This window comes from Eptatretus burgeri, chromosome 13 (genome assembly GCF_056783735.1).
Source record: "Eptatretus burgeri isolate ZD-2024b chromosome 13, Ebu_testis_v1, whole genome shotgun sequence".
Classification (NCBI taxonomy): Eukaryota; Metazoa; Chordata; class Myxini; order Myxiniformes; family Myxinidae; genus Eptatretus; species Eptatretus burgeri.
This window is the reverse complement of record NC_140973.1, coordinates 52551205-52564744: the sequence shown is the minus strand read 5'-3', so window position 1 is coordinate 52564744 and position 13540 is coordinate 52551205. Positions and strand designations below refer to the sequence as shown.

Here is a 13540-nt window from a genome sequence, read left to right as displayed (position 1 = left end):
CTCCAAAGTGAACAAAGTTAAATTCCATATAATTGACTAAATTCCATGTCAGAGTTCAACTCCTCCTTGAATAGCCTAGTCAAAGTTAGATTAACATAGAAAATCCAATGATTCTCAATTGCACAAGTATTCAAACCCTTTGCTTAATTAACCCTAAATCACAAGAGCAAATTATTTGTTTGAAAGGTTACAAAATAAGTGTAATAGGTTTCACCTGTATGTTATCAGTGGTTTAACTTTCAAATAGGACCAGTGGACCGTACATGTAGCTTATCTCGGCCCTGGCCTAATGCTGAAACCCAAACTTGGTGGCATTCTGACTGGTGGGTCTGGAGAAGATTTTTGAAGAAATTTAATAAGTCGGCCATTTTGACCTAATTAAAGTCACATGACCAGAATAAACTTTGCAATCCCCGTTACCAGTCAGGTGAGGGACATTGCTGCCATATTTCAACCGGAATGGCCCAGAAAGTCAAAATAGGGGACAAACAGATGGCCGGCCAGATGGAAGGACGGATGGTGCACGATGACAATACCTTATCTGGAATTTAAATTCCAGATAAGCCAAAAATTAAGCTCTTACACTTATCTGAGTGGTTTTAAAGTGCAACACACTTGGTGAACCAACAAAGTAAACATGAAGACCAAGGAGCTTCCCAAAGAAGTCAGACATAAAGTGGTGGAGAAGCACCATACAGGAGAGGGTTATGAGAAGATTTCAGTCACTCATTATCCCTTCGAGTATGGTGAAATCCATCATTAAGAAGTGGAACACCTATCGTAACACCCAGACTTGAGCCAGATCAGTTTGACCATCCAAACTCAGCAGCCGAGCAAGCAGGAAACTGGTTTGGGATGTCACTGTAAATTTAGCAAAGACTTTGAAAGCTCTGCAAGGCCCTATGTCCGAGATTGTGGTTAGTGTTCATCAATCAACAATATCCCATTCCCTTCGGGTACATGTCAGGAAGTGGTGCAATGCTCCATGAGAAAGTTACGTGTGGAGGATTGGTTAGTTATGGTAGTCAAGGCAATGTATGATGGCCCAAAAGGGTTCATCAGGGTTCAGTCTTGAGCTCAATCCTGTTCATCATGGTTCTTGAGGCTATATCACAGGAATTTAGAGGAGGCTCACCTTGGGAACTCCTGTATGCTAATGACCAAGTGCTGATAGCTGACAGTGTGTAAGAGTTAATGGGTAGATATACAGTGTGGAAGGAGGGTATGGAGGCCAGAGGACTGAAAATGAATACAGAGAAAACGAAAGTACTGATTAGTGGTGTGGGAGAAGGAAGTGTGGAAAAAAAGAGGGGAGAGGCCCTGTGCTGTCTGAAGAAAAGGTGCAGGTAGAAATTCAATATTGTGTAAATCCTGCAGCTGCTGGGTTCACAAGAGGTGTAGTGGCATCAGGGGTAGACTGCAGGTGGTACCTGACTTCAAATGTGCTGTTTGTGCAGGTAAACAAGTGACTCCAGTTGGAGCAGAAAGGTTAGTTCATGGGGATATATCTCTGGAATGTGTACATAAATTGTTACCTTGGTGATATGATAAGTGCAGGTGGTGGTGTGGAGGCAGCAGTGAATGCAAGAATTAGAAGTGGCTGGAGGAAGTTTGGAGAGTTGTTACCCCAATTGACATCAAAAGGGACCTCTCTCCGATTAAAGGGAAAACTTTATACAGCTTGCGTGAGAAGCATGGTGTTGTATGGCAGCGAAACAAGGGTGATCAAAAAGGAGGATGAACGAAATGAAACGAGAAGGGTGAGGTGGATGTGTGATGTGATACTGAAGGATAGGAAATCAAATGTGGAATTAAGAGATAGGTTAGGTATAGAAAGCATTAGTGAGGTTATGCGTAGGGGTAGGTTGAGATAGTTTGGACATGTGGAAAGGATGTGGGTGGCTCGTTGTGTAAAGAGGTGTATAAATATGAATGTGAATGGAAGGAGAGCGAGAGGCCATACGAGAAAAACGTGGGATGTGTTGCTGAGAGATGATCTTAGAGTAAAAGGCCTAAGAGGGCTAGCAAGGGATCGGGCAGCCTGGAAAGCCGCCATTAGGTGAACCACGGCTTACAGTATGCAAGCATGGAAACAGCCGTAAAATGATGATGATTATGATGATGATTCACAAAGCTGGCCTCCATGGAAAGATGGCAAGAAAGAAGCCATTACTGAAAAAAATACGCATATAAATGCTCATATGGAGTTTGTGAAAAAGCATCTTAATGATACTACAGTCATGTGGAGAAAAGTTTTGCGGTCAGATGAGACAAAAATTTAACTTTTTGGTCTAAATTCAAAGCGTTATGTCTGGCACAACCCTAACACTGCACATCACCCAGTCAACACCATCCCTACTATCAAGCATGGTGGAGGCAGTATCATGCTATGGGGCTGCTTTTCATCAGCAGGGAATGGCAAGCATGTCAGGATAGAAGCGGTAATGGATGGTGCAAGATACAGGAGAACCCTTGATGAAAACCTGCTTGAATCAGCCATGAATCTGAGCCTTAAACCAATGAGAACCTGGGTAGGAGATTCACATTTCAGCAGGATAATGATCCGAAGCACAAAAAATAAAGCCACACTGGAGTGGCTGAAAAATAAGAAAATAAATGTTCTTGAGTGGCCCAGTCAAAGTCCTGACTTGAACCCAATTGAACATTTATGGTGAGACTTGAAAATCGCAATCCATCGATGATCCCCATCAAACATGGCAGAAATGGAGCAATTTTAACGTGAAGAATGGGCAAAGATTTCACCATCTCACTGTGCAAAGCTGGTAGAGACCTACTATTCCCCAAAAGACTTGTAGCAGTCATTGCTGCAAAAGGTTTTTCCATCAAGTCCGAACTTCAGGGGCTGAATACTTTTGCAACCAGTGAATTTTGATTTGTACATGTTTTTTGCAGGTATTCCTCACATGCAATCTCCTTCAAATATCAGTGTTGAGTTTGATCTCTTCAGTTATGAATAAAAAAGTTAATTTGGAAAAATTGTTTCTGCATAATTTGAAATTCAGCTAAATGTGGCATTATGAGTAGGGGGGTGAATACTGTTGCGAATTCGCGCCCGCCGGCGTGCGATCGGCCACGTAACTCGAATCGCGGCACGTCGCCCACCGGACGGACAATTCAGTCGTGACCCTCTCGGAACAACGCCGGGAGCTAGTCACGGGTGGGCCTTTCGACCTCACCACAATCGTGCCAATCGGCCACCCGCGTAGGATAGGGTTGTTCGCCAAACTCGACCTACCTAAGTACCTACGCGGATGGTTAATCGGGCGATCGTAACTCGCCGCAGGTCGACTTCGGACACGAACCGCTTAAGCAGTTCGTTCCGTACTGCAGAGATAACCGAGCGGAGTTATCGTCGACCTCGACGGTTCAGATTAGTTACCGGGAACTTACACCCACTACCAATCTCTTACGCGATGCAGGATGGAGAGTCAACAAAAAAGAAACGAGACGAAGCAGAGTGGGAACAGTTCAACAAGCAAGCATTTTATTGCGCAACACATGGACACAAAGCAAGCATGTATTCAAGCACAGAAAGAAACAGTAAAAGACCGACACACGGCAACACTTACACAGTTTTACTTAACAAACGGCGCCACCACAAGCATTTACACAAAAAGCAAAAGGAAAAGGAAAGCCACCCTCATAGGCGAGGAGGCAGACAGGTCCGTAGACCAAATGGACGTGGATCCTGGAGGATCGGCCAGGTCCACGAGACCGGGGAGGTCTTACCCGCGTCCTCGTGACGCGATGGCAGGCAAGCCGCAATGTTCGCGCCGCTGTGCCCCGACTCCGTGCCCTGGCGTGGTCGGCGAGTCCTCTCCGGCGTGCTCCGCGCGAGCGGTCCCGTTGGCACCACGTTTAGGGTGGGGGAGGAACGGGGGCCCCTCGGCACTATCTCAGCGCGAATGGGGGGGGTTGGGGGGGAATCGTTGATGCTCAGGGAGAGGGGTATGGCTGGCTGGCCTGGATCTCGCGACGAGTCAAGCGACCCCCACACCGCAACCTCGTCGCCGTCCGTCTTCCCTGCAACTCCTCCGCAACTTCTCTCCAACTCCCAGCTCAACTCACCCTCTCTCTGTTCCGCTCTCCCGTTCCACTCAGCTCCACCAGTTCCACTCTCTCTCTCTCTAGTTCCACTCAGCTCTCCGCGAGTCGTCTTGCGCTCACACCTTTTTAGGACTCAGGAGGAGCCGATATGCAAATATGCGGATCAAAACGCGATTGGAGGCAGGGCCACGCTACCTTCTGTTCAGCCATTGGTCGGGCAAAAAGGGGCGTGAACCTCCCTTGATCCGCATATTTGCATAAACGGACTTCACATACACGCGCTTGGAGGCGGGGCCAAGCCGCCTCGCGCCTGCCCATTGGATGGAGGGGAAGTGGGCGTGAAGCATTTTGGATCCGAATTTCTCCCTCGGAAAAGCCGCCATTCACGCTCGCGGCTCGGTGCGTTTGGCACCAATTGCCGAACGGGCCCTCGACAGCCCGATGTTCAGTGTTCACAGGTGGTGCGGTTGTTGGTTGTGAAGGAGAAAGGCGAAGGTGGTGGAGGGTTTTCTGTGGTGGTTTGATGGTTATGGTGTCGTTTGGGAATGGCGGTGAAGCGAGGTTTGCTTGATGGAGTTGTAAAGGTAAGGGTGGTGGCTGTTTGTGTTGTTGGTGGCTTAATGGTCGAAAATAACAATAGAGAAAGAAAAAATGGCTAACTGAAGGATCGCAGCCCGAATGGATCACAGAAATTCCCTCTATGCAACGGGTTTGGGCTAACTACACATGGACTTCGAGATATCTCACCTGAGGACTCTTTATGGTGTAATGCGAATTCCCACAACCGTAACAATACTTTTGCAACCAGGGAATTTTGATTTGTACATGTTTTTTTCAGGTATTCCTGACATGCAATCTCCTTCAAATATCAGTGTTTAGTTTGAGCTCTTCAGTTATGAATGAAAAAGTTCATTTGGAAAAATTGTTCCTGTATAATTTGAAATTCATCTAAATGTGGCATTATGAGTAGGGGGTGAATACTTTTGCAGGCCACTGTAAAAAAAAAAAAAAGAACAAAAAGATTCCAGATAATACATACTCAAGTAACAGCATTAAAAATAATTTTAATCACACATTTGATCATCGTAGTGTGGTGTGTGCATCAAGGCATAACATTCAATAGCCTAGAGGTGAGTTCCTCATCAAGGTTCAACTCCCCGTACAATTTGATTCCTCATTAGGGTTTGATACCCGCTAGAATTCGATTACTCATCAGTATGGACTCCTCCCAGAGTTAAAATCATAATCAAGGTTAAACTCCAACTGGAGTTAAATTCCATATCAGAGTTCAACTCTCCCTACAGTTCAACTCTGAATCAAGAGTTCAAATACCACAAGAGTTAAATTCCATATGAGAGTTCAAATCCTCATCAAGTTTAAAATACCACTAGAGTTAACTTCCATATCAGAGTTCAACTCCCCCTGCAGTTGAAATCCTAATCAAAGTTTAACTCCCACTCGAGTTAAATTCCACATCAAAGTTCAAATCCTAATCAAGGTTCAAATACCACTAGAGTTAGAATCCATACCAGAGTTCAATTCCTCCTACAGTTCAAATCCGAATGAAGGTTCAAATTCCACGAGAGTTCAATTCCATATAAAACTTCAACTCCCTCTGCAGAGTCCAAGTCATCAAGGTTCAACTTCCAATTGATTTCAACTCACTCTACCTCGAGCTTGATTCTTCATCAAAGTTAACTTCAATATCATGGAGTATGGTCGTACTCCATATAGAGGGATGACACGGGGAAAAAATGGCCACCCATTCAACTGTGTACACAATGATACATTTATAAATGACTATAGAGTGAAGTCATAATCATGTAAAAGCATATTTAAAAGTTCAAAAAGTGTGATACAAATCCAAACTACCAAGTCTTAAAAAAGACGCTAGAATACATCGCTAGCGTACATCGGGAGATCGCTAAAACACCAATTTATACTTCTTCTACTTCTTCCCTCTCAAAAGAATGTTAACCTGTAGCCCAACCTACCTTAATAACTTCTGAAGCCATGCTGGTGATTCCAACACAAGGAAGTTACTTTGTCTCTGGGCTGGTGCACGCAACCCAATATTTTAAAATATATAAAACATTAATTGTTTTATGAGGAAAAGAAATCGAATGTAAATGTGGACTCAACCAAACCAGGCCAGGATCATGGGAGGGGGGTTAGATGGAGAGTACCATTCCAAAAGTGATACATATCCAAACCATCCCCCAAATCAACTGCAACAAGTATTAAAACAATTTAATGACATCCAAGGATTTAGTCTATACAAAAATAACAAAATATATAGAACATTAAGCATTTTTTTTTTAAACGATATAATCAATTGTTTAGCAAATGTGGAAATCCACAAAGTGGACTGAACCAAAAACCAGGGTTCAGGGGCTAGGAGGGGTAGAATGTACCATAAGCCAAATTTAATAACACATGGATTTAATGCATACGAAAATAACAAAATATTGTTGCGAATTCGCGCCCGCCGGCATGCGAACGACCGCGTGTAGCCAAAAGCGGCCGCCTCGCCCACCGGAATGGACAATTTAGTCGTGACCCTCCGGGAACTACCGCCCGGAGCCAGTCACGGGTGGGAGTTTAACCTCACCACAACTCAGTCCGCATTCTACCCACGCGAAATAGGGTCCGATCGCCGAATGGTCGATTTACCTAAGTACTCGCGCAAGTAGCATACCGAGGGGTTGTACCACGCCACAGGTCGACTCCGGACACGAACCGCTTAAGCGGCTCGTTCCGTGCTACAGAGATAACCGAGCGGAGTTATCGTCGACCTCGACGGTTCAGATTATTTACCGGGCGTTTTAAACCCACTATCAATCCCTTACGTGATGCAAGATGGAGATTCAATAAAAGGAAGGAGACGAAGCAAAGCAGGAAACAGTTCAACAAGCAATGCACATTTATTACGGAAACACGGAAGGTACGTATATTACAGTCAAGACAAGATGCAACAAAAGCAAATGCAATACGACCGAATAAAAGGGCAATTATTTACAACACTTATACAGTTCTACTTGTCGGGACTCGGCGCCACATCACTCATACAAAAAGCAAAGGAAAGAAAGCCACCCTCACAGGCAAGGAGGCAGACAGGTCCGTGGACCAAATGTTCATGGATCCTGGAGGAGCGGCCAGGTCCACGAGACCGAGAAGGTCTTACCCGCGTCCTCGTGACGCGATGGCAGGCAAGCCGCAATGTTCGCGCAGCTGCGCCCCGACTCCGTGCCCCTGGCGTGGTCGGCGAGCCGTCTCCGGCGTGCTCCGCGCGAGCGGTCCCGTTGGCACCACGTTTAGGGTGGGGGAGGAACGGGGGCCCCTCGGCACTATCTCAGCGCGAATGGGGGGGTTTGGGGGGGAATCGTTGATGCTCAGGGAGAGGGGTATGGCTGGCTGGCCTGGATCTCGCGACGAGTCAAGCGACCCCCACACCGCAACCTTGTTGCCGACCGCCGTTTTCACTTGACTCGAACTTGAACTCTTCACTTGCCCCGACCAGCCGCCTGCAACTCAACCGCGCGAACTCTCCGCGAGTCGCCTTATGCTCGCGTCTTTATAGGCCGCAGGAGGAGCCTATATGCAAATTTCAGAATCAAAACGCGATTGGAGGCAGGGCCACACCACCCTCTGTTCAGCCATTGGTGCGGCAAAAAGGGGGCGTGAACCTCTTTTGATCCGAATTCCTCCGGTAAAGAATCCACGTTCATCGCGCTTGGAGGCGGGGCCATACCGCCCGATGCTCGCCCATTGGACGGAGAAAAAGGGGGCGTGAAGCCTTCCTGATCCGAATTTCTCCCTCGGAAAGGCCGCCATTCGCGCTCGCGGCTCGATGCGTTCGGCACCAATCGCCGAACGGGCCCTGGACAGCACGACGTTTGGTGTTGACTGGTGGTGTGGTCGATGGTTGGAGTGGAGAAGGAGATAGGCGAAGGTGGTGGGGGGTTTGCTGTGGTGGTTTGGTGGTTGGCGGGCGTCGTTTGGGAATGGCGGTGAAGCGATGTTTGCGGGATGGAGTTGTGAAGGTAAAGGTAGTGGCTGTTTGCGTTGTTGGCGGCTTAATGGTCGAAAATAGCAATAGAGAAAGAAAAAATGGCAAACTCAAAGCGTCGCAGCCCGGATGAATCACACATATTCCCTCTATACAACGGGTTTGGGCTAACTACACATGAATTTACCGATATATCTCACCTGAGGACTCTTTATGGTGTAATGCGAATTTCCACAACGGTAACAACATATACAACATTAAGCATCTTATTACTGAAATTTTTGTTGCAAAAACATTTTAATGTAAAAACATAGAGGGATGAAATCTCAAAAAAACAAGAAGGGCACTCAATAGAGCGCATACCTCCACCACACAATGCCTGATCTACGAGAACATAATGAGCCCAATACATTTTTGAAATGTCATGCTATCCAGGACTATATCAGTTTTTGGCCCCATCTCTCAATGGTGAAGAATAACTTTGAAAATTAAATAATTCTCGGATCCAGATCGGGATTCGTATTGTTGCGAATTCGCGCCCGCCGGCGTGCGGACGGCCACGTAACTCGAATCGCGGCACGTCGCCCACCGGACGGACAAGTCTGTCGTGACCCTCTCGGACCAACGCTGGGAGCTAGTCACGGGTGGGCCTTTCGACCTCACCACAATCGTGCCAATCGGCCACCCGCGTAGGATAGGGTTGTTCGCCAAACTTGACCTACCTAAGTACCCACGCGGATGGTAAACCGGGCGATAGTACCTTTCCGCAGGTCGACTCCGGACACGAGCCGCTTGGGCGGCCCGTTCCGTACTATCGGGATAACCGAGCGGTGTTATCGTCGACCTGGACGGTTCAGATTAATTACCGGGATGTTGCACCCACTACGGACCCCTTACGTGAAGCAAGATGGAAATTCAAACGAAGGAAAGGACGCAGCGAAACGGGGAACAAGTTCACACAAGCACATTTATTCACACACACACACACACACACACACACACACACACACACACACACACACACACACACACACACACACACACACCAGCACGGAAGGCATGTATTTACAGCCATACAATAATCAAAATGCACATATAACAGCCAAAACAAAAGTAACAATGCAGAGCTACAAGCGAATACGCGTACACACGGCAACACTTAAAGCAATACTACTTGAGCCAGACTGGCGCCACCCATGGACATTCACACAAAAACCCCAAAGAAAAGAAACAAAGAAGTCGCGACTTCCCTTTTGTGTCTGGTGAGTCCCTCTCCCGTGACTGTCAGCGTGGTCGCGCCTGGCCCCGACCTCTCTCGCGGCCGGCGAACCCTCTGCGGCACTCCCCGTCCAAACGCACAGGTCCACCTCCCAACGGGCGCTGCCGCGTCTCCCGTCCGTGCCTTTGTGACAGGGCCGCTCGCCTAGGCGTGGGGGCAGGACCTCTTCCCGAAGACCAACCAGACCACCAGCCAAGACGACGAAGAAGAGGCGGAAGTGGAAGCGCTCCAGGACGAAGAGGAAGAGGAAGAGACCAGCTCCAGACGAAGAGGAAGAAGAAGCGCTGACCAGCAAGAGGCTCGCCCGTGTCCGTCTTTTATCGCGCGGGGCTCCGCCCTTCGCCCCGCCCTGTTCTCGGCTCCACCTTCCTTCGAGAGGGTTCCCGAAAAGGGGGTTCCCTCACGCTTTCCCTCCACCCCGCTCCGTGCGGGGGCCGGGGGAGTCAGTTTTTGGCTCTGGGCCAGAGGATTATTCCCCCAAAAAGAGGCTCCTCCTTTACATGATCTCTGACCTTTGACCTGCATCGCCCCTCCCCCACTCCAAAGCGCGGGGAAGTCAGACGGGAGAAACAGGCGGGATAACCTGCGCATCCTCGCAGTTCCCTCCTTTGCGCGTTTGTTTGCCGTTCGGAAGCGGACATAGTGGCGAAGATGTGGTAGCGTAGATGGTGGCGGTGGTGTGGTTGCAATGTGGTTGGCGCTGTGATGGGGATGGCGTGGTTGTTGAAATGTTGTGAGTTTGAAATAAAAGATAGAAAAAGAAAAACGCCTAACTCAAAGGATCGCAACCCGATGGATCACATAAATTCTCTCTATACGAGTGTGGGCTTACTACACATGTACCTATGAAGATATCTCACCTGAGGGTCCTGAATGGTGGTTTGCGAATTTCCACAGCCGTAACACTACCCCCTTCCCTTTTTACAGACTCGTCCCGAGTCGTTAAATTCTCGTGTGCCATCATGTGTAGTTCTCCCCTAGTACATTTTACCTTCGGATCCCTGAGTGCGACATTCATGGTATTTGTGTCCCCAAAATAAATAACCTGAGGGCTGAGTAACTAACTAAACAAACCACTCGCTCAGACGACTTAAATAAAATTGTCGGCGGTAATACAGATATGCCGGTGGCGCAAAACACATTTACAATTCACAACTTAACTTTAACTTACAAATTTTACACTAAACCATGGCCCAGGATCAATGGACTCTGCAAAGAGAAAGCAGTTAGCAGGGAGCCAGGCTGCTCGCATGCAGTCTCTGGCTCAGCAATGCAGGTGAAAGGGAACGTGGCCGGCTGCTCACATGCAGTCCAAGGCCTCCCCCTTTTGAAATGAACACAGTGAACCACAACGGTGCATGGGCTGCACAAACGCAGTCTCCGTGCCAGCTCAAGTGGCACACGCAATGAGCACAACGGATGGATGGATGGATGGATGGATGGATGGATGGACGCAAACAAACAACGGTGCACGGGCTGCTGGTGCAGGCCCGTGTTGTTGCTGCCAACAGGGCAGTCCTTGCAGCTTGCAAACTGTTGCTTTCCGATGATCCCGGCGCGCATGGAAATGAACAGGGGGGGGGGGCAAATCAAAACTGAACTCGGCAAAATGGACGAGGGCAGTTGGTATGGCATGGCAAAGGTGATTGCAGGCAACAAAGCCGGCAGAACAAGGCCGCCGCAGGCGAACACAGCCGGCAGACGATCCAACCGGCACAGGCCTTGAAGCAAAAACAGCTGCAGACGATCCGGCCGGTACATGCCTCGCAGCAAAACAGCCGGCAGATGAAGTGGGCCGGCACAGGCCTTGAAGCATAACAGCCAGCAGACTAAGTTGGCCAGCCTCTCGCCGTGCAGTGCAGGTTGGTGGAGGGAGTGCGGAGGTGCTGGCCACTCGGAAGGCGGGCTCGGACCTACCTACCCGTCTCCCTCCCAACCTATCGCCTTTGCCTGTCACTGTACATACCCACTCCCTTAATTTGTCAAAAACCAATTTTGCCCCAACTTATTTTTATCCTTACTTCCCCACTATAATTCGTCCCCTAACCCCCTTTATCGTCCTTGTTCGGCTAACCTATTGTCTACTAGCCTACTCCCAACCCTACGTTCCCTTCCCGGAGGGGAATGAGGGAGGGCTAGCGTCCTGTGTCGAGGTCCAACGAAGCCTCAGGATGGCCTCCCCAGACTTCAGCGATCTTTAACCCAAAGTGGGTCCAGCGGCCCACAATGTGAGCGAAGGGATGGATGGTGCGGAGGGGTACACTTCCTAATCTACCCTAACCATTAACTCTTAAACTACCCCGGGGCTTTCAACAAGCGCCTCTCACTTAAACTATTGGTTCTATCAACCCAGATTCCCGTCGCCCGTGTTGGTGTCCTCACAATTTCGGGCCTCGCCCCCCCCAATTTTCTTTCCGTGCCCTCACACGGTCTCATGGCTGGGACGCGTGGCTCCCTTGGCACACACTACCCTCTGCCGATTCTCCGACGATGGCACCCCCGGGCACTACACTGCCTCCGAGCCTAACAGCTCCCTAAACACCGGGGAGTGCCCTCCCTGGCGACTCCCCTGAAACGCTCACGTGGCAGGCTGGCGCCCCGGGCCCCTTCCCTGGGTGTCCGTGCCCAATGCACTGCCCACGCGGCTAACGGCACCCCGGGCGCCTGCATCATGCGGGCGCACCCGTGCCCACTACGCTATCCCGGCCCCCCATGGGCCCTTGGCCTACCACGGCCGACTAGCCCGGTGCCCGGGGTACCCACTCAGCGATACTCAACCTTCGCAGCCACGCTCCCAGCCTGTCAACAGGGCTCCTGCACCCCTCCAAATGGGTATCGAGCCTACATTCACACCAACAGCAAAACGACCTCCATTTTGTCAATTTAACTAACCCCCTAATTCAATCTACACTGACCCCGGGGTCCCTTGGGTGGGAGTCACTCCTCCCCCCAAGCACTCATCGCACCATGCATTCCCCATTCGCTCCATTCACATAGACCCGCTGGCCTCACTCACTCAACATGTCACAACTCTTCAACTCACACACATCGCCGAACTCTGCCATCCTGCTCACTAAATCCCCTACCTACCTCGTGCTCCCACGTCATCCCTTACACTATAGCACGTTCCTTTTAACACTACGTAGCTAAGCTACGTCCCCACTACACATCCACAGTCTGTCACTGTCCTCAAATCATCAAAAATCACTTTCCCAACCTAAAGCTCAACTAAAACCCTCAACCTAATCCATTCCACGGGCCCCATGAGGACTTACCCCTGCCCCATGAAGCCGGTCTAGCTAACACTAACCCATTCCCCTAACTAGTGTTCATCCTGTGCCCTGGCCAAGGGGGTCTTCCACCCCTTGCCCAGGGAATCCTGTTCACCCGAAAGCGAGGCTTGCTTTTTTTTTTCTCGCGCAGCACCAGCGCGGCAACTCGCAACCTGCGCACCAGCGCGGCAATTCACAGCCGCGCACCTGTGGAGTGACGTCATGGCAGCTGTTCTCGTCCCTCGTCCCTCTTGGACGGAACCATCCGGCAGGGATTCACCCTCCTGCCGGATTCCAACCATACACGCAGCCATGACGTCACCCGGCGCATAAAAAAAACACAAGCCTCGCATCTCGAGAATTCCCCACACGAACACATGTGCTCTGCCCGTTGGAGCTTCACACACCCGCCCGCGTGAAGAACCCGTCCGGTCCGAATCCATAATCCTGCCTAAACTTTGTCCGTCCGCGGGATCGGCAAATCCACCGCTGGCGTTTCCGGACCGGGCTTCACTCTCGCAAGCGAGCACGTGGGGGGCCTCGTGCGTTGCACAGCACGGACCTCGCGCTCGCTGCTGGGTGAACCCGGCGCGGTCCCCAAAATAGCTATGGCCGCTATTCGGCCTTTGTCCTCTGTCGCCGTTGTCGTCCCCATTTAACACACGCACTCCCGCGTGTCATGACGCTCACACTCCACTCCATCACACTCACGCCGGGAGACGCGGCTGCGTGCTCCCGCATGCCAACCGTCATCTCCCTCATATACCGCTCTCACACACACATGGTCTCTCTCACACTCGGCCGCTCACTCACTCGTGCCATTTCCCTTGCACATGTGGTTCCATTCACACACGGCCGTTCACCCGCACCCGTGGCCCCTTCCACACACAGTGCCTCATCCACACACGGCAT

General features: G+C 50.0%; 1 protein-coding gene across 6 annotated transcripts in view; it reads right to left on the bottom strand.

Moving 5' to 3' along the window:
• LOC147014482 (uncharacterized) overlaps positions 1–13540 on the bottom strand; it is a 29290-nt gene that overhangs the window by 7674 nt on the left and 8076 nt on the right. For 2 of the 6 annotated variants that reach the window (XM_085852468.1, XM_085852466.1), the window contains exon 3: positions 5739–5838. The exons of 3 other annotated variants lie outside the window; for them this stretch is intronic. In XM_085852468.1, coding sequence (XP_085708594.1) covers positions 5739–5778 — 40 coding nt within the window. In that variant the 5' untranslated portion in view covers positions 5779–5838. Of the gene's footprint in view, positions 1–5597; positions 5839–13540 lie in introns of all 6 variants that reach the window. One more of the 6 variants, XM_085852470.1, reaches the window with a different exon arrangement.